Source organism: Strigops habroptila, chromosome 11 (genome assembly GCF_004027225.2).
Source record: "Strigops habroptila isolate Jane chromosome 11, bStrHab1.2.pri, whole genome shotgun sequence".
NCBI lineage: Eukaryota > Metazoa > Chordata > Aves > Psittaciformes > Psittacidae > Strigops > Strigops habroptila.
This window is the reverse complement of record NC_046360.1, coordinates 35,464,491-35,485,716: the sequence shown is the minus strand read 5'-3', so window position 1 is coordinate 35,485,716 and position 21,226 is coordinate 35,464,491. Positions and strand designations below refer to the sequence as shown.

Below are 21,226 nucleotides of genomic sequence, written 5' to 3'. Positions count from 1 at the left end.
TGTTAGAGTGTTGGGACTGAGTCAGGAAGCTTCAGAGAGGGAGCATGGCGAAGTCTTGTCTGATAGGAAAGTCTGGACTGTGTGTGTATAGGAAGCATGATGCAGGAACTCTTAGTAGGATCTGTGCAGAAGCAACCATTCTTAAGATGAGACAACACTGAGGCAGAGCTAATAGGGCTGGCAGGCATGGTTCCTCTCTCCTCAGAAGCACCATTAACAGTAATCTAAGCAGTCCCAAATGAAATTTGCTGAAGCGGATATGATTCCCTATGGCACTGCCAACTTGATACCTGGATTCAGCTATTCATGAATAGATAATGTGGACTGTATGAATATTCATATAAAAGATGGTAATTTTCTACAGTCTTCAAATGTTACACCTACCCATTGTTAAGAATGCGCCCCAAAGGCTTCAAACTACCTTTGGTTTATGGCATTAAAAAGTTATTTGAAAGAAAGATCAATATTCATAAACTGGTATAAAAATGCAAGAATTCTAATTTTCTCTCAGCATATACGTAGTGCTTCCAGAAGAGACCCCCTGCCATTGTCACGTCCCTCAAAAGCAGCTCTAAACAGATCACTGAAACAAATGGAAGTGGAAATACAAGCATACATTAACAGTACTTGTATGATTTAGTTCATGTACTGCTAAAAAATAAACACTATGCACTATGAAAGCAATTGCCTTTTTTTACAGAAATCAATATAAAAATGAGTATGTTCTCATGGTTTCAGGAAGTGGGGAGGGATGTTGTAAAATGTATGTGCAGGATGAATGACATCCTAATTACTGCCAAATATGAGTCACTGCCTGGTGGTGGATAGTGCAATTCCCAAATGATGGCTAGTGGAAGACTGAGAATAAGACAGAAAGCGAATTAGTCAGTCTGTGAACCAGAAGATCTGTCTAAATAATTTTTAGTCTCATTTCATAGTAAGGAATAGTCTGCCTCAGTTTTGCAATTTGACTTGATGTGAACAGATCCCTCCAGGGGTTGTCAAACTGAGCTCTCAGTTGGAATAATTCTAGGTTTAAATATCACTCCTCTTGTCTGTCAGACTTCAGTTCTGCCAAACCATTTCTGTGTGAAGTGGCTTTCTTTTCTGAACCATTATAAAGGAAACCAGAAGACCTTCCACAAATTATGTATGAACCTGGAAGAACTCTTTCAAATGTCTTGCAGGTCAAGGCTTATATGACCGAATTTATATTTAGGAAGCTGCTTGGGGAACAAGGAATCTTTCTTTTCTGTGAGTACTCCTTACTCAAAAGACAGGTCTTAGTAGTGAATGTATTCTGCAGTCTGCTAGTGCAGCATTATACCACTGCAAGCTTCTAGGATGTATCAATGAGCTATCTATGAGAATCTTCCTTCTCTTTTGCATTTCTGGCTGAGAATCAGGGACCATTTGTAGTAAGATATCCTGAAATCTCTTATATATGATCTCCAGAATGTTTCTGTTGTATCTGAAGTGGTCTCTGAAGTACAAAAACAGCTATCCAAGAAGCGGAATGGGCCAATACCCTGATTAAGACCAGGAAGGTCTTACTTAATCTCTAGAATAAAATAAGGCATTTAAGCAGAAATATTTTCTAAGCTTGGCAAATGTTCTTGGTTAATGTGCATATGTGTGGGTATAAACTTCACATTATACTCTGCAATATACAGAACTGTGTCTTGCACATTGTTGCAAAGCTAACATGGAATTTCATACACCTTCAGATTTCAGAAAACATTAAAGTAAGACACAGTCAAATAAAGTCTTCACAAATACTTAGTTCTACATACAGATACTATAGGTATTATTGATTTGGAACTGTGCTCCCTCTCTCTCTCCCCCCCATTTTAAAAGGATTTACAATTATCCTTTGAAGTAAATCCATTTTAAAATAAAAGTTTTTTATATTTATAACTTACAGCTCTGCTGGGTAATATATAATACTCAAGGCTGTTTTATTCCTTTTCGGCTGTCATAGTTTACACCAGCTGCTAAACAACTTACATTTCTCCTGACAGCCTATATTCACTTCTTGGTAAACTATCATAGCATATAAAAACACAGTTCCAGTATATCTGCTTTATAGCTGTTTAAGGACATCTGTTCTAACTGCAACTAAGCAATATGATTGATTTATGTGTCTTTACATTCAGAAGGGTTTCTTAGACTCATTAGACTCAGAAACATGAGAATTTGCAATAAATCTGGAAATCTGCGTAGCAATGGCAAGTGATGAAAAAAATAAACTTACTAAAATGCTTTTTATATATAAAATATTACTTTGATATGTAAGGTCACTATCTAACACGATTATATCCTGCCCTGCCTTGCAAAACTTCACAGGTATTTCAAAATGAAAGATACACAAAAAGCTGCCTTCTGGTGGTGCTGTTGCCATAGATTCCACTAAAAGACAAAAATGTATAAAATGAATGAAAATTTGGAATAAAAATATTCCTTACTTATCTTTGAAGAACATAAGAGAAAGCAATAGATACTACTGATTTAAATAATCAGAAAGATACAACCTGGAAACACATGTAAGCATGAAAGTTTAATCATGACAAGAATTTCAAGCTGTCCTTAATTTCTCAAACTACAATATAAGGAATATTTCTATTTCTTTGCTATATACTGCACTGCTAAAATCATCTGCCTGTGCAACTGGAAGATGGCTATGTAGATTATATATACACACACACTTCTCTGCAGTTTGTACATCTGATTTTGGAAGGATAGATCATTTGCAAATTCTCTTGACTCAAGTGATGGTTGTACTAAAGATCAGTGACATAAAACCAAATCTCTTTTTTATTCTAAGCTTTATGTTTCAGCTATCCACCTGAATACTGGCACTGCATCGCTATTCTCAGGGTCTTCTGAAATGTTGTAAGCATATAAAAATATACTGAAATTTAACACCAACATACCAAAAATGTCCCCAACTAATCTTCTAAAAGCTTCTGTGTTAGAATAACTTGGGGTGATTAAATAATCATCTTCCCTAATGAAAGTTGTTTATAATCTTCTTAGACACTAAAGGCCTAGAAAAAGAATTATCACCCTCACGTGAATATTCTGCTGTTTTCAAATTATTGGAACAGAGTTAAATTAAGGAGTGTTAAGCACACAGGTCCATAGTCCAAAAACCTGTACTGCATCTATGAATAGCTGGTGCCATGGCAGCTATCTCAGAAAGGAAAATATTAAGTGAATCAACAGGTACTGTGGACTATCTAACATTGTACTGGTACAGGGAGTCCCCGTGCATAAAGGCAGAGGTAGGGAAGACTGCTGAAGCTGAATTTCAGCAGCCTTTGTTGTAGCAAGGGACGAAGTGGTTAGTCCTTATCTGAGAAAGATTAGGTTTGCTTTCTAAATGATCTCTTCCTGGAAATGAGGTTCTTGCCATTACATCTTAAAACCTCAGTGCCCACCTTGCAAAATACAGAGGAGAAACCTGACAAGGCTGCATGTATAAGGCACACCAACACTTCAGTCAACTGAATGAAATTTGAAAATCTTCTCACTCAAAGACAAATATGTTGCCTTTTACACTTGATTTACCTAGAGAAAGATGGCCACAAAGGACTATTGCGAAAAACTACAGCTATCTTAAATTACAATTTAAATGACTAACTTATTATATCTAAGCTCTTTTTAGACTGATGCTATTAGTTTGAAGCTACAGAACCTGATCAAGACAGTAAGATCAAAGAACTGTCTTTGCAACCACATTACGCTTCACTGAATACTGCAGCAGTACATTTCACCTTAAAAGTTCATTTTGTTTTAGTAATGCAATTTGTATTAACCAAACCTGACATGTCTAAATATTCTTATCAATTTCCTTATAATTAAACCACTCAAAAATTAATGAGACTGCTATTCTCTATTTGAGTTCCATTTGTCCAGTCTTGCAGATTCATACCATGTTTGAGTCTCTTTAGTAAGTACTAAGAAAATGCATTGGAAATGACTAGACTACAACTAAATGTGTAATGTTGACGTATCTCAAATAGTTAAAACCAACTAATGTTTCTTTGATATCCTGCAAAACATTACTCTATACACCAAGTTCTTATTTGTACAATTACCCACTTAGCAATACATCTCATTTGAAACCTTCATTTACCAGTGTACCATGAAGTTCCTATGCTGTGCTGATCATTCACTATGGAAGACAGCTGCTATACAGGCCTCTATTTGGTCCTTGTGGATTCCTGGAGGTAATTTCCACCTAACATTTTAGAGCATTTACTCTGCAGTAGTTTATACTGGGGCAACACAGCAGTGTGTACTCTTTTAACATTGGATCTTCCTCTGAGAGTTGTGTTGTGTGCTTTACTTAAGCCACATTCATTGTTTATTATTGTTTCACCTATAATAAAATAAGAACTATGCTGCTGAGATATAAATGGAGTATGAGGTTATCTAGTTTTACAGCAGCTCCTGCAAGCACCTTTATATACCTGCTGAAATGTTATTCTGTGATTTCATACATTCAGTACTCTTCAGTGGACTGTAACAAATACTCCTCTGCTTCTTATAACAGTTCTCTGTCACATAGTGCAGCCTGTGTGATTTTGTACCACTTTGTACCAGGACAAGTAATGATACAAGGTGTGAAATACAGAAGGATCATATACTAAAAGCTTAGAACTACTGTAGCTTTTTGCTGCTGTTCTCCTCCTTCAGTGCTTTCAACAGTTATCTTTTCAGTAATAAGACTTTATCATCGTAAGAAGCAATTATTTTCCATTACTCACACTGTAATGTAGTTGCTGACTGGTATATCTGGGCTTCATTCATTTTGGGACTATTTTTAGGTACAATACCACACACCTGCAGGTTGTCAGCCACTACTTTACAAGCTGTGCAGCCCACATGATTATGCAGGATTCTATAAAGGAATACATGTAATAGATTTGCTCTTTGTCCATGGTGGTACTACAGGACCTGCTGTAAGTGTTATGTGTTTTGGTTGCAGGTTTTACTTGCTAAGTTCTAAAAACGTTTGGTAATGGTATCTCAAATTTCAAAGCTGCTCAAACACATTTTAATATTAAAGATCCTTGAGTCTCAGAATTGATAAAAACTATATAGAGAATATACTGTGGGGTTATACTTACTGGTGGGAAACAAGAGTTCCAGGTTGCTGTATCATCGCTGCTTGTACTTAGGCTAACGTTGCAGTTATCTATCTGTGAAGCACTCAGCTCGTGGGAGATCCCAGTATCTCCTGATTCTTCACTTTGCTGTCTCTTCATGCTAGCCAGCATCTGTAGTTCAGATGAACTGAGTCTATTTGACTGGTAGTTTTTCCAGTCATACTCCTGTGAAATAAAATGGAATAATCAACACTATAGACAGGATCATGGAACGAAATATAGGAATGAAAGAGATACACTGCAGAATTTCCTAGGGAATCTTCAAGAAGCCACAATACTAAAAGAGACACAAAATGTTTACTAGAAAAGATCAGTTAACAGATTCCTGCTCAGCTATGAAGATCAAACATATTTAGATGTAATTACAGAAGGAAGAACGCAAACACTATTATGGACTACAGTTTGGATCCTGGGTGCTTGGTGAAGTTGGTGTTCCACTGCAATTAAAAACAGAAGATAAAAGCAGGCTTTCAGAAGTTCAAAAATCCAGCAGCTATGCTTAAGCATCAAATGCAAATCTTGAAATAAACCCAATCATGCAGTTATCGTAGTATCATAAACACCATCAACATAACATTCAGTTATTTGTCAAGCACAGCATAAAATTTCTCTGGAAAGCAACACATGTCAGCACTAAATTTTAGAAGTTATTTTGGTAACTTGCTAGTGTATAAACTTTAAAGTAAGTTACTTTAAAAGAAATAGTACAGCAACACTTAATACCTTCAGGTTATGGTACCACACAAACAGGACATTTGCTTTTAAAAACACTCATGAATGTATGTGAGCGATTAATAAAAGATTATATAGCTTCAATTATTTAGCTCCACAGAGGTATGATGTATACAGCCCACAAAAGACGTTAGACATTGGACACTGATTCTCATTTTAAGGAAATAGTGCAATAAGGCATGTATATATCCTAGATTTTTACATATATTGCTTATTATTTCAGATGCAAAGTGCTCACTTTCAGTAGAAAAATCACCTCAAGCACTCAGAGGCTACTTTTTGGCACAGGTATATGTAGTCTGCCACTTTGTACAAGGTATAAGATGATGACAGAAGCTGTCAGCACAGCTGCCACCCCTTTTGTACCTGTGGCTTTTGAGGTCCAAGCTTCATTCCTGAATAGTGTGATTATTACTACCATTTTTAATCCTAAAATAATACAGGATGTTTTCTCTAGACGGTTACTGAATGTAAGTTATTAGCTCAGTGACTATTAGTTATTTATTCACCTCATATAAAGCTTGCTATGTTACACTGGAAAGTCTGCTTTGCTCTATTAGTATTCTACCAGATCTACAGCTGCTATAACTTTTATTGATCTTACTGAAGATACTGATTTCCTGTTAATTTTCTTATATAGGTGCCTTCTGCATTTATTGGATTATTATAAGAGAAGTTTCAGCCTATCTTTCTTCCCTCATATATGAAGCAATTGGCATGCAGTGTTAAAATGACAGCATGAACAAGTGCTATGCAGAATAAAATCACTAAGCACTGAAATAACATTTTTCTCCTTCTCTTTTTAATAAAGGCAAAACATTGCCCAAATCTGCTTGTCTTTTCCTTTACAGCTATGAAGAGAGATGCAGAGATTTTCAGAAGATTTACAAAAGAATTCAGAACAGTTATTCCTCCCTCCTCAAACTTATTTCAAGTTGCCATTCTGTTTTCTTTGCTTGTAATGGTCCCACTCTTGAAATACCATACTCAGAAAGCAGAATAGATGTCACAGTAATTTTCTGTGCTAAACATCCTGTATAACAAACTCCTTGTAAGAAAGGAGAAATAGTTTGGACTATTTGTTTTAAAGCTTCAGATGCCCACTATAGAACAGCCTCTTCACAAATTTTGTCTTGTCTCAGCCAATTTTCAAAGAGAGCATTTGAAAATTGAATTTGAAGTTAAGTTCACTCTGTAATTTAGGAGAAACTTTGTTGATGCAAGATGTAATTCTGCAATACTCATAAATGTGTCTAAAATTAGTATTTCATTTAGTAATTAAAAGCTTATCTTCTCTTTCTGCATATCCTCCCCTTCTGATAAAATATTATTAAATGCTTAAAACTTTTGCTAGATTGACAAAACCTGTTTAAAGGATTTTTTCTCATATATAATGACATTTGCGCTCTTCCAGATTCAAATAATTTATTCAGGATTGTTTGAGTGTAGTTACACGTGCAGAAAACTTTAATTACCAGCTATCTGCACGCTTGCAATATTACCCAGAGGGCTGCACTTCTTTCTTAATTAAAAATATTTGAACTTAATAATAGAGAACTCTATTAAAACGTGAATAAAACATTGCAAGCAACCAGGTCCTTAAAGTGTATTAAGTAGTTAGCAAATTGACTGCAGGAAGAGTTGGTAAGCACTTTTTTTCTTTACCAGTCCTCCATATGAGTAGATTAGAAAAGTCTACTTCTCTGTAAACTCTAATACCCTTTCACATGAAACCATCCTTTCATACATCGTTCTTAAAACAATGAACAGTGTTTCAAAATGGAAATAAAATCATTACATGCCTACAGCCAACAACAAAGTCTCCAGTGTTATCTCACCGTAGTTAACAATACGATATGTCAGCACTTCCTTTCCTGAAACTTACAGGCCCTAGAATACTGCTTTCTTCCTGCAGAAGTGCTCCAGCAGATACAAAAAACACTTTGCATATGTGTGAGGTCAAGAAAAATACACATTCAAACAGCTTGTTGTATTAAAGTTATTGACAACATTCCTAATAAAAATTAATAAAATTTTCCAAAGAATATATAATTGCTTCATAGAGCCACAAAGAAGAAAATCCCAGACTGGTTTGGGTTGGAAGGGACCTTAAAGCTCACCCAGTTCCAATCCCCTGCCATGCGCAAGGACACCTTCCACTAGAGCAGGTTGCTCCAAGCCCTGTCCAACCTGGCCTTGAACACTGCCAGGGAGGGGGCATCTATTCTTGTGGTCCCAGCAGTAGCACCTGGTTCAAGATACTACTATCAAAAAAACCCACTCTTACAGTAATGATCATGCAGTAGCAAGATTTAGCATCCTTGGGTAAAAATGACAAAACCAGCAATCCTGGGAACTAAATACAATAAAACTCCTCGATCTATAGAAGAGAATTGCAGAGGTATATGATATACATCCATCAAATAGTAAGTGGCACAGGTAACAATTAAAAAAAAAAGATTATTCATTGTTTCTTGTAACAAACACAAGAATGAGAAAGCACCAGGAATTAGCCAGTGCAGTCAAACCAAATAAAAGGAGGTAAGTATTCTTTCCCACACACAGCAATTAAACTCTGAAATTCACTTTCATGGCCAAAGGCCATGTAGGTACAAAAAGCAGCTACACATATCTATGGAAAAAAAATTCCACTACCAGTTATGTACCACAAAGACAACACTTTTCAGTGAAGGAATTGCTTAGCTATGGGCTGCTGGTGAGGTAGTACTGCCTGCTTGCTCTGTCCTTGCTGTTTGTTTTTTCTTTCTCTAACCATCAGCAAGTGAGTGCTGCTGGACAGAAGATGCCAGCTATGTACGTCTTTGGTCTCATAGGTTATTAGCTGACGTCTGAAAAACAAGATCCCTGAAGCCTGAGGAAGAAGTTTGGCCTGTTTCACTGAGATGCTCAGGAATACATCTAATCTACTCCTAACACATTGAGAGAAGAGGTCACATGTTAAAAGATACAAATCTGCAGTAATTCTAAGCCCAAAAGAATTCTATCCCAAACCATGGAAAAGTAGCATACGATCTCATTTGTGATTTACAGAACACACTTGATTCTTAAGCTCCAGTTCCTGATTCAAAGCACATCATTATAAACTGAAAAGACAAGAATTAGCTATTAAGCAATATTTAAGAACATAATTAGCTTCATACTTGTTCTTTGAATTACTGCGTGTTTCCATAAGGAGACTCCACAAAGGAAAAAACCAGGAATAAAACAACACTTTGATGAATGTAACTATTCCTTTAGTAGCCTGGGAATTTAGCCTATGACACAGCCTTACTGCTGGCCCTCAATCACATAATTTATTATTTTTTAGGGCTCTTGCAGAAAGACTATGAAGTATCTACATTAACACTCGTTCTATGGTCCCTCGTTAATACATCAATTTAAAGTCTGTCAATTTTCCTTTGTAATCTTTCACACCCAAACTCAAATATTTCATAAATGGGAGCTGCTCAATGACACTTCTTTTTATCTGTAAACCTCTCCGATTTCTTTCTGGAGTACTATTTTGTGTGCCTCAAAAAACTACAAAATCAACTTTCAAAAGACTGAGCTCAGTAAATACTGTTATGATGAAACCAGAATATATGTGGATGAAACACATTTTATTCTTGCTTGATGCAAATGAGTATATCTAATACAGCTTTCCATACAATCTAATAATTTCAAAGTAAAAATCACTTACAAAACTCCGTGTTGACAGACAGGAATTTTCTCTTGAGATTTTCTTAAGAGATTTTTTACTGACAGATCTTTTCAATTGACAAGAAACTCTTTCATAGCTTTCATTTTTTCCAGATCCATTTGGAAATTCTTTAAAGAATGCAGATTTACTTCCGGTTGGAGACAGAGAAAGGGTAGGCTTTAAGCTTTTCTGAGAGCTAACAGAATCTGTTTTGCTCACAGTGGTGCTCTGTGGTTTTGATAAGACGGTCTCTTCGAGGTTATGTTTGCTGTGTCCCTTATTCTTCCAGTACTCATTTCTCCACGACCCCCCCTTTAATGGGTTCTCCTTAAAAACTGCTGAATCAGATGTTCTTGGCCTGCTGTGGCTGATCTCAAGGTTCTCAGTACTCTGGATTAATTCACTGTTGTCATCCTAAATTTAGGAAACAAAGCAAGAGTGATTCCCTCTCATCATTACACAATGCAGTTTTACATAACCTTAAAATTTGAAAGCGGCTCTTTAATCTCTGCTGCTTAATTCTAAATCTGCAAGGATTCTGAAAACCAGCTGCTCTTCCTGGCAACTACACTGAGTACAGCACAAACCTCTTCTTACATCAAGTAATGAAAACTAGAAAGAGGAGGAGAGGGAGACAAGATTACACTGTTCAAAATGTCAGCCCACATTTAGAAGGCTGGTAACCTCCCAAACCTGAGTGTTACACGATGATCATCATTTCATAAAATTTATTACAACTGTAAACCAAAAGTAAAAACTCCACAATTATGTCTTTCCACTGAATTATTAATGTCACATAATTTTCATGTCACATCTTCAACTCAAATGTAGAAGGAATAACTCATGCTGAGATCACTTTACTCACCAGTGATAATACTGGAATATCACATTCAGCACCATTTGAACATCATTTAAGAATTTTGTAGCTTAGTTTGTTAACCTTATATTCACACTTGTAACAATGTGTCTGCAAAATATGCCATGAATCAAGGTGTTCACTCATACCACATCTCAACAACAAACATCAAGACCAAACACATGGAAAGAAAAATAATGGGGAAGCACATCTAGTGTTTGCCTCAGCATTCTAATTCTCAAACAAGAAAGGATGAGAGAGGCCTCATCTTCATTTCATCATGCTAGTTGTCTGCCATATGCCACCACACTGAATGTAAGGCAGTATATATTACAAGATTCAGTAAGTCACTGAGATACCATCTTCATTATGCCTCCCACAGCCAAGGTGCAGTCCTACTGCTAATGAAAGCGATCCAAGTTTCTTGCTGATTTCACTGAGTCCAAGACTGGATTACACAGAATGAAATGCACATTCAAGAAAATAATCCCTCAGTTTTATTAATGATACATGTTTTAGGAGTTTTATTCCCTCACTTAGTAATTGCCTTGAAACACAAATCTATATTTACCTCTTTTCCATGGGTTTTTATTTGCCATAAGTTACCTTAAAATCTGTGCTGGAAATCCATATTTATTTAGGTTAATTGAAGATGGAATATTACTGAAGAAAACACTGTATTTTTTTTCACACACATTAGAGATAAATGGATAACTCTGATTTATCTAAAGCTTAAATCCCTCCAACCTTTCCATGTCTCTTCAGCCATACACACTTATTTAGGTTCTAGAATAATTTGTTAAATACTAAATCATGAAATGGTGCCAGAAACATCAATAAAGTTTGCTTGATTAACTGTAGCACAGCATATGTAAACTGAAGATGAGACTCATTTTCCTGACAAATGAGCACTTCCATTGATGTGATGTATTCCTTGAAAGATGCAGATGGGCGGTTCTGGATACATAAAACTGATTGCTTTTGCTGGGTTGTAATTTTAAGATCATTCTAATGACTCTAGAGGGCTACCTACTAGGAGCAGATGGGATACAGTCCTTGCGTACACCAAGCTTTAACACTGAGGTATCAGAGCGAAGTTATCTATCACTTTGTAAGGGTACATTATCTTATTTAATCTTATTCCTTTATTCTTTGAATTGTATAAGGACAGAAAAATCCTCAGTTTCTTCATTGAAGGCTTCACTGATGAACTTGCCCGTTACACTTAAAATACATTTTTGACAGCACTATGTGACATGTGGTCACACCTGCCACAGTCACAACCCTTGTTATGAGCAAGAGTTCTTTGCTCTGAGTTGCACAGAATCCATAAATGCTGCCATGACAAGTTTACTTACACAAAGTCCCCAAGAGAAATTTGAGATGAAAGCATGGGCATGCCTAGAATTACAATACAAGTCACCTGATGGTGAATGGTTCCAAAAGAAGCAATTTTTATCTTAAACTGACTATTTGACTCTCATAACTGAACAACAGCATTGAACTATTTCAGTTACTAATTAGTAAGCAGTAAAGGTAATTTATAAATACTGCTTTCAGTCTGCAGGCTGAAACATTTCCTCCCCAAAAGCCTCAAGTCACATAAACCGTATAGTTCTAGCACAGATGTTCTGTGTATCTTATGGCTCTCAGCACATGCAACATAAGGAGAATCAACGTTTGCTTATTTGAAATTCATCCTGAAATTCAACTTGACTCTTATGTTTTACAGCTAAGTAAATATTTTTGTAGATAATACTGACTTTCTACAGATCTAATAAAAAAGTTCTTTGAAATCCAAACAGTTTTACACTTTTAGAATGGTATCCCACATAGTACTGCTCATGAACTACCAGCTTGACTAAAACTGATTTAATTCTGAAATTCTAGAACTTGGTTTGAAATAAAGTCTTATGGGTTGAAGTTAATAAATAATACACTGCCCTAGATAATAGGAAACCTCCCACAACTACAAAAGAAGAGAAAATTTGTGTTTCTTATAATTAACATCAGCGTTTTGGTTTCTCAGAGATGCAGAATATAGAGCAGTTCAGTCCAACTTGCTGTAAGGAAACTCAGTTGCATTTTATCTCTCAGCTATAAGCAACAGAGTAGAATGCTAAGGAACAGATTTTATAATTCAAAATGAAATAGAACGTTCATAAAGGTAGAAACTGTTTTAGCAGTTACCATAATGACACAATGCAACTATTCAGTGCATTGACAATTTGGTGAATTCCTATATAGAATCAGCTGATACATTTGCTAAAGAAGTATTTCTTTTCTTTCATTAATTTTATTGCTGAAAGATTTCCATATTGCAAAAGAATTGAAGTTGGTGATGCTGACACAGCTCACACAGGACATAAAGCAGAAATACCAGTCATCAACTGCTATTAAAAAGCTGAAATTTCTTAACTCACTTTTGACAGTACCGGTGAGCAAAACAGCCACTGCTTGCAGTTTTAAAAAGCACAACAAAGCCTCATTTACTGCACTCTTGCTCAACCACAACAGACTTACATCTTGCTCAAATCTATGATGCAGGCTTTCCTAAAATCTTTTCTGTTGTAAACATGCATGATACTCGCACCTATGTTGGCACAGGGGCTGACAGAGTTAGCGTTCTTTTGTCTACTTGTCACAGAGGGAACAAGTTGCCTCAAGAAGTTATGGCTGCCCCATCCCTGGTAGCATTCAAGATCAGGCTGGACAGGGCTTTAAGCAACCTGGTTTAGCGGAAGGTGGCCCTGCCTGTGGCAGGGGCTTGGAACTAGATGAGCTTTATGGTCTCTTTCAAACCATTTTATGATTTTCACTCCTGTATCCAGTTAGGCACAGCAACCTGACAAAGACAAATCTACCTGTAGATATACGGGGAAAAGATGAATTATCCTCTACCTAGCCTGAAGATAGAATCTCATCTTAGGAGTTTTAGGATGAAGACTACTTTATCAATAATTACATGTACAAAGTAGCCTACCTCTTTGCTGCTGTCAGTTCCTTGAACATTATCTTCAATCTGGATTTTCCCATGTACTCTGTTACTATCTTGCTTCAAATCCAAATGGAAAATGCCACATTCTGGTGACATATCTGGAGAATTCCCATGAGGAGCTGAGCGAGGTCTTGATGAAAATGTGAAAGTATCTTTATTATTCACTTGGTGATCACCTGTTTCATTGCTGTGATGTTCAACGGGGGCATTCTGTGGCAAGGTTACATTATGGCAGGCTGAATCTTCAGTAGCTAAAAGCTGCTCACTCCTATTCAACTGAACTCTCTCAGTGAGACTTCTTGGAAACACCCATTCATCTGAAATGTAAAATGTTTATTTTAATGCCAAATATGTAAATTGTATGTTACTCTGATCACCCTCATTCTCTCTGGAAGTTGTACAGAAGTTTTTCTAATACAGAAACATTCTGCTTATCAGATTTATACAGTTGGAAGAGTGACGAGGATACAATGCAAAAGATCAGGCTGCTTTCTAGGTGAGGCAAGGTTAAATCAGAACATTTCCAGATCACAGCTCAAAAAATCCACAGGCTCTGATATATGACATGTGAGCCTGCAATTTGCAACTCCGAAACTATTTAGCTGTTAAGATTTGAAATTGTTCAACTGAATTTCATTCTAGGAAAACATAATTTCATTAAATTTGGCTATTGATCTTTTTCCTTAGGCTTTTTTCTTTTTTTTTTGTGGTTGACATTTAAAAAGAAATCACACATAGTTGATGGAAAGTTCATAATATTACAATCTGCTGCTTCTTTATTACTGAAATTCTACACTTTCTTTTATGTCCAGAACTTATGGTTTAAATCTCAATTTCAAACTACAGCTCTGATGAAAAATAGTATGACATGAAAAATATATGAAGATATCTGTTTCACCAAGTTTCCCTGAATACAGGCAGTACTAATCTGCCAATTTTAAACCAACAATAAACTACAGAAATGAATTTAAAGATTGAGTGCCCCAGATAAACATGAACAGGCCATTTTTATACTCTTATTGTTAACTTACATTTTACTGTTTGGAATGATGGTATAGAAAAAAATGTCAATTTGATTGATTAAAACCAATCTCAAATAGCATCTGAGAAAAGGAGAATTGTTCAAGTATGCAATACTCCCCTATCTTCAGTAAAGGTAGTGTAGTGTGGATTATTCACTAGATCTTGAAACTTTCTGGCTCCATAAAACAAAGTTACCACCAACCGTATTAAAAAAGCCTCAATAAAAAAAAAATACTAAAACCACAATAATAAAGTAGCACTGCACTAATAAAATGCTTGTTGTCACAGAAGACAGCAAGTTTATTATGGAATTTTAGTCTTTTTAGTTTTGTTCGAGAGAATAATCACTTCAGGCAGATTGAGCTGCTCTGAGGGGAAAAAAGGAAAGTGTAAGCCACCATAAATGAAGGCAAACGAAAGATGAGAGAGATGCCAGGAGAAACAGTTGTTTTCTCACTGGGTTGCTGTGATTTTCCCAGTTTACTAAAGACAGCTAGTAAAGCTGCCAAATTCCAATATTTTAAACAGCACTTTGTACTAGGAAGCAGTGAAAAGTAGGGACTTAACACATCTCATACATTGATGGCTTACACCTACTTGTTCCAGAAGAGGCTTCAGTGTGTACATGAAGACCATCTATAGGCAGAAGCCCCAAGGCTTTTCAAGTAAACTCTTTTTATGTTAGATAATCATGCTGGTATAAAACAATCTACGAGATCATTGTCTACTGTACATAAGTCTGTTTTGTAAGTATATAGAAATTTCACCTTGCTTTTAACTAATAAAAGACTTGAAAGACAAATATGTAAGTAATGCCATTTCTTTTAGGAATCGGTTGGTCTAGTTTTTCAAGAGCTTCAAGACATGAGTGAGACTACTCAAAACTTCCAAGAACTTCATTTGTATAAACCAACTGACCTTCTGTTCTGATCAATAGCTACAAGTTTTTCAAAGGAGGACAGCAGAGCAGAATTGTCCTATCTTTGATCACTCGAGATTCTTAGTCAGGCAATTGGAATTATGTTCTGGATGCTAAATCTACAATGTTTTAAATTCTCTTTTTTCCCCAAGACAACTATATTAAAATTTTTACCTTAATGCATTCTTCAAAACAAAAAATATCTTCAAAATTTACTTAGCTAAAATGTTTTTCCTCTTTCAGCATCCTGGGTCTTCTGACCAATCTGGCACCCATCCTTTCACAGTTTAATCTAGACACGTTTTACGAGGTTTCAATGGCAGTGGCTTGAACAAGACCAAGATGTATAACATATACTCTCCTTTAGTACTCAGAAGGCCTTTTCCCCCATCATGAAATCAGGTTTGACAGGTATTATGCTGTATTTGCAGTTTTCAAACATGCACTAATAGCTCAGACCACTGTAACGAGCTCTCTGTGGTTATACACAATCACTTCATGAGAATCTGCTAATTTTTATGCACAAAGGTCTGTGAATGAGTAGGGAGGAATGACTTAATTTTTATTATGGCCTGCTGACCTAGTAACAACCAGCTTCCCCAACTGCTTCACCTTTCTATTCTCATTTTAGAATGCCTTCTAATGCAGTTGTTGCTGTTTAATTTGCAGAGGTCATTACAGATAAAATGTCGTAATGAATTCTGAAGCAAAAGGTGTTAAACCACTTGGGCTTTGAGATTTTAAGTCAATTTTGAATGAAGTATCAAAATATGAAAGAAAACATCTTAAGTAACAGTTTTTGTCAAGTGTTCAGAGGAGAGGAAGCAATTAGAAGCTTAAACTCCTGACTCCTTCTCCTGGTTCTGCCCCAGACATCCGAAAACTTCCTACACATCACTTTACTCCCCATTGTGAGTAAAAGTAATGTCTTTACTCAGATCTAAAGCACTTCAGAAATATAAAGAACTACTTTAAAAGATTTAGTGTCTGCATAATATTTAGCCTGACTATTCAGGTTGTTTAGTCTAACTTCTGTAAAGAGCACTTGTTTCCAGAGATGTTTCCAAGAAATGTACGTGGGTTAGTGGTAAGTTAAATGCAAATATTAGTTTGTATACCACAGTACTTAATGAAATATGCAGGGGAAAACAGAAAAGCCTGTGAGGCTTTAAGATGACATTTTATGCTATGGAGTTCAGCAACTTCTGCAACCTGTAGTCAGTGTAGCATTCTGTTAATAGCCTTCAAGTGGAAGATGTGGGGAGTTTTGGACCAAACGAAATCCTATTATCTCTCTACCAGAAAATATACTGTATTTTCTTTTTAACTCAGTGTTTCCATATCAATTGTAATGAACGATTTAGAGCATCTTCTTAGCAAAATATGCAAACTACTATGTAATCACAACATTGCAGCAAACAAGATAAATGCAGGAATGATCACCTAAACTTCTAATTAGCTCTTCTACAGTTAGACTTATGCTAAAGCTTATAATTACACCCTGACATTTTAATGAGGGTTTTAGTATTGCCTAAATAAGATTGACAAGCTATAAACAATGCTCACTTATTTTATTTTATCCCTTGCTTACAAACAATTTACCTTGGTAAAGGTACTGCACACCTGCTACAGAAGACATGCTGAATTGAGGTCAATAATAAATCTAAAAGATATTATTATGAATAGCAGTGACTACCCTCTAAGGTAATAAGAACAATCAGTTATGAAAGCTCCTCTATCCCCATGAAATTTATATTAATATTTACTCATAGTTCTTGCTGACAGAACATGTTTTGACCACAATATAGGTGGGGAGCCAGAAACCCCATAGGCTTGTGTTTTCCTTGGGGAATGTGGATTTGTGTCACTGACTTGTCATAGGTGTATGTACATTAACACTTTGTCAGAAGTTGATCTTGATGATCTTAAAGGTCTTTTCCAACCCAGCTGATTCTATAATTCTAAGTGGCAGGACTGTGCTTTTGGCCAAGTCATCACAAGATCAGTTGTTGTGAGTTTCCTGACTAGAACATTGATCCTGGGGTTTATGGGGTTATAACAGTTTTCATTCTCATAAACACAAACAGTAAAATAGCAAAAAACCCTTAAGAGCAAGTATGAATTGCTGACATTGTCCTAGTACATAATTCCTTCTAAACATCCCAAAGATTAAGCAAAATGGAAATAACCCACAATATGAAGGAAAATTTCTTTGGTCAATAAAGGCTATGCCTTTTAATAGAAAGCAACACTACTTTTTCACAGAATTAAGGATTTTTTTTGCCACATTACGTACTTTCCAGGCATATACAAAGCAAGTTGATTGACACTGTATGACAAAAAAAATCCACACCTTTTGGCAGATAGGTGTGAAACGGAAATACACCATAAGCTGATGTGTCCTTCTGTGGAAAAAAATTTAATTTCACCACTGAACTTTAAAAACAACACCAAAACCCCCCAACATTACATGGATACCATAATTAATATCCTAAACTCTTATCTGGGACAAGTAAAATTTCTCATACATTTGATGTTTGGAATTTCTAGTGTTAAATTTAATAGGGGATTTAAAGAATAAATTATTTTTAGTTCTTTCCCTTTAATCAAGAGAGCATGGAATTATTCTTTTTTTATTCATTCACTGCTCTGGCACTCTGCTTAATCCTGCAAATCTTCATCAACGCTTAAAAGCAATTCTGTTAGGGTGTTTGATTTCCATAATCCCCCAGAACACATATATTTATATTTTCTGTTAACTGCTTCTGGGTCCTTTGAAATTTACAACAGATAGTCCCCCACACCACACACAACTGAGATGAAAATAACATAAAATGAGCACCATACCACTGGTTATCTTCCATGTGGTTTTGGCTGCATCTTTTAAAGATAATCTTCTACAACTGTTCCTGTCTGCTGATGGTCCTTGTGATGAGTCCAGCTGAAAATCTACTCTTCCGTTCTCAGAGGTATCCCGAGTCTGAATTGCAGGGTCTGAAACACAACCCAGAAGCTTATGAAATACCTGTGAACATGCACATTGTGTGCTTTTCTTACTTCAGGCATGAAGAAACAGCATACGCAGCTTTGTCCTGGGATACAAACATCTTCCAAACAGCACAGGAATCTTGTAGGGCAGCAGGAATATGACAGTCACAAGAAAGTAAAAATTTAACACTAGGCATAGAAGAAAGGCAAACCACAGCAGTTATAAAAAAAGGCTTGCAGAAGTCTGCAAAATAATCAAGAATCACTGCAGCAGCTCAGTTACATACACAGCATGAAGCGAAAAGGAAGATGTGTTTAACCTGTGCCTACTGCCAGCAGGTTGTGATCCCTGGCTCAAACACTTACGAGTACCTGCAGAGAGAACGAGCATTTATTGAAGCTCATACAGGAAAATAAGCCATGATTTAATATAAATGTCTTCAGTAATCAACAAGGTAAGATAAAGGATTAGAAAAAACAGCGAATTAAGTCTTACATTCTGAAGTCAAAATCATGTAAAATCTCTGGCAGCTTGTGATCTCTACAATATTCTTTGCTTTATGCTCTTACCATGTTGACATACATCTTTAGTTGTTTGGTGAGTATTTCTTTTGCCTTCTTGATCTAAAGAATCTTTGCATGGTGAGAATGACAGCTCCAATCTCTCACTGTCTTGTATGGATTCAGCTCCCTTTCCCTTGCCTTGAAGTCGGCACGATTTATTACTTTTGCTACTGCGGGTCTTTGTTACCTTGAAAGACATGATTTTCTTAATGAAAGATAGAAATGTAACAGCTTTCAAAACACTCAAAGGTAAATACATATTTTCAATTAAGCTTATTTGAAAAATAAATGTTTCTAAATATTTTATCTTTTTTTTTTTTTTTAAAGTATGATCTTTCAGGGAACTGAAGAGTTTCTGCTCTGCATCACAGCTCTCATCATCAGGAAAAACACTTACACATACAAGAACTTCTGCCAGCTAGAACAATAAATTCAGAAAAGTAAGAATGATAAGAAATCAGAGTGATTTCAGTAGGAAGAGAACTCTGTAGGCATAATGCTGAAATTAGAGCAGCCTGTTCCAGCCAAGTTTTGTTATCTTTGAAAGTACCGAAAATCCACAATCTCCCTGTGACACTGTTCCAGTATTGAACCACTTTACTTTATCGTTACACCCAGTCAGAGCTTCCCTGCAAATCTGAGACTCTTGTCTCCTCACTGCACCTCTTAGAAGATTCTGGCCTGTCTTCTCTTCAACTCTGCATTAGTTGAAAATAGGAACTTGATTATTCTGCAGCCTTCTCTTCTGAACAAACCCACACCATGTGCTGTAGCCACCCAAGCACTTCACTTGCCCTCCACTGGATGCTACATTATCTCTTATTCTGGAGGTCCATGATCAAACACAATACTCTGGACACAATTCTACAGTTCTGAAAAACACCTTTAGTGTGACTCCTCTGCTTGTCAATCTCTTCCTTCATAGAAGTGCCAGCAGTTTTGCTATAATTAAGCCTTCTTACCTCTCCAGATTCTCTTGTACTGACTCTTCTGTTTGAAGATGGAGGTGGTCCAAGGATCTTTGATCCAAATGCAATATGTGATACATTCTGAGTTTTACCTGAGCGTGTATTGCGTTGTCCTCTATTAACTGAGCTACCTAAGAAAAATAACAGTTTTATAAGAATTACAGTACTTATAAAGAATATTAATTTCTTCAAATCAACTGGAAGAAAATAATTATGGATACTAAACAAATATAAAAGTTACGTTCCTGTTGTGGTTTAAGCCCAGCAGGTAACTCAGAACCACGCAGCTGCTCACTCACAGTTCCTTTATAGCACAGTCCCTAGAAATATGTAGGAATAGCAAAGGCACATTTTATAGAAGTGTGTCAACATAGAAGCTTTATCTAAAAAGGGGCTATTTATAACAAAAAAAATATTTGCATGATTTCTTTAGAACTAATGAAAACCTCATTTCTGACAGGAAGAAAAACCAACTCTGATTAATAAGTAACAGAATAAATAAATAACAACACAAGAAAACTGAAGCAAGACTGTCAAGGTTATCACTCACGGCTCAGAGGAGAACTATTTACATGTTGCTTGCTTTATGAAATCACTGAATTCACTCTACTACCAGGGCTGAGCTCTAATATTGCAAACATACTTTATTCCTTTTAAAACCTTCTACCCTTTTCACTGTTTATTTTTTACTGTTTAAAATGCATGTATTTTGATAATTAGTTTCAAGCACAGAAAATGCCAACCAGTCTCAAAGGCAAACAAAAAGTCAATATGGAACACAGGTGAATGTTCCAAAAAAGGGGAAGAACAGTAAAAGGGTTACACATTAATTTTATCATCACGGTCGCAGAACTGAATCTAATATCTGGTTTCCTCTTTTTTAATACTCTCAAGATTGTCAGTGAATTCTCCTTTCCAGAGCTGATAAAAAAGGGTAATCTCACATTAATTTATAATGTCTGAAGACTTTTTCTTGCTACAACTTCAGTGTTAAACTGCCATCATATTTTAGAGATCTGACACCTCCACAAAGCAATGAGGTAGAAGCAAAACTTTTTGTTGACTCTCTTAAGAATTTTTCATACAATTATTTAATCTTATTTCAAGATCAGCTTTATTCACAGTGTCATCAAGAAATGAAAAAAATACCATACATTAGACATCAAATACCATAATTTACTGTACTAATAAGCACAAAAGAAGCCACTTTCCCCCATTACCTTCTTCCCTTTTTCCTGATGTGACATTTGGTTGCGGCTAACAGCTGCCATTTCACAAAGATTAGATGACCTGTCTTGGTTCAA

The 21,226-nt window shown here is 36.0% G+C and overlaps 1 protein-coding gene across 10 annotated transcripts in view; it reads right to left on the bottom strand.

Moving 5' to 3' along the window:
- Positions 1-21,226, bottom strand: part of CFAP20DC (CFAP20 domain containing) — a 58,945-nt gene that overhangs the window by 16,907 nt on the left and 20,812 nt on the right. For all 10 annotated transcript variants that reach the window (XR_003993689.1, XM_030501078.1, XM_030501077.1 and 7 more), the window contains 6 exons: positions 19,917-20,053; positions 18,961-19,141; positions 18,250-18,396; positions 13,446-13,777; positions 9,607-10,020; positions 5,136-5,339 (listed from right to left, as the gene is read on the bottom strand). Coding sequence is in view for 9 of the 10 variants with exons in the window: in XM_030501078.1 (XP_030356938.1) it covers positions 5,136-5,339; positions 9,607-10,020; positions 13,446-13,777; positions 18,250-18,396; positions 18,961-19,141; positions 19,917-20,053 (1,415 nt within the window). In the remaining variant the exon portion in view is untranslated. The remainder of the gene's footprint in view (positions 1-5,135; positions 5,340-9,606; positions 10,021-13,445; positions 13,778-18,249; positions 18,397-18,960; positions 19,142-19,916; positions 20,054-21,226) is intronic.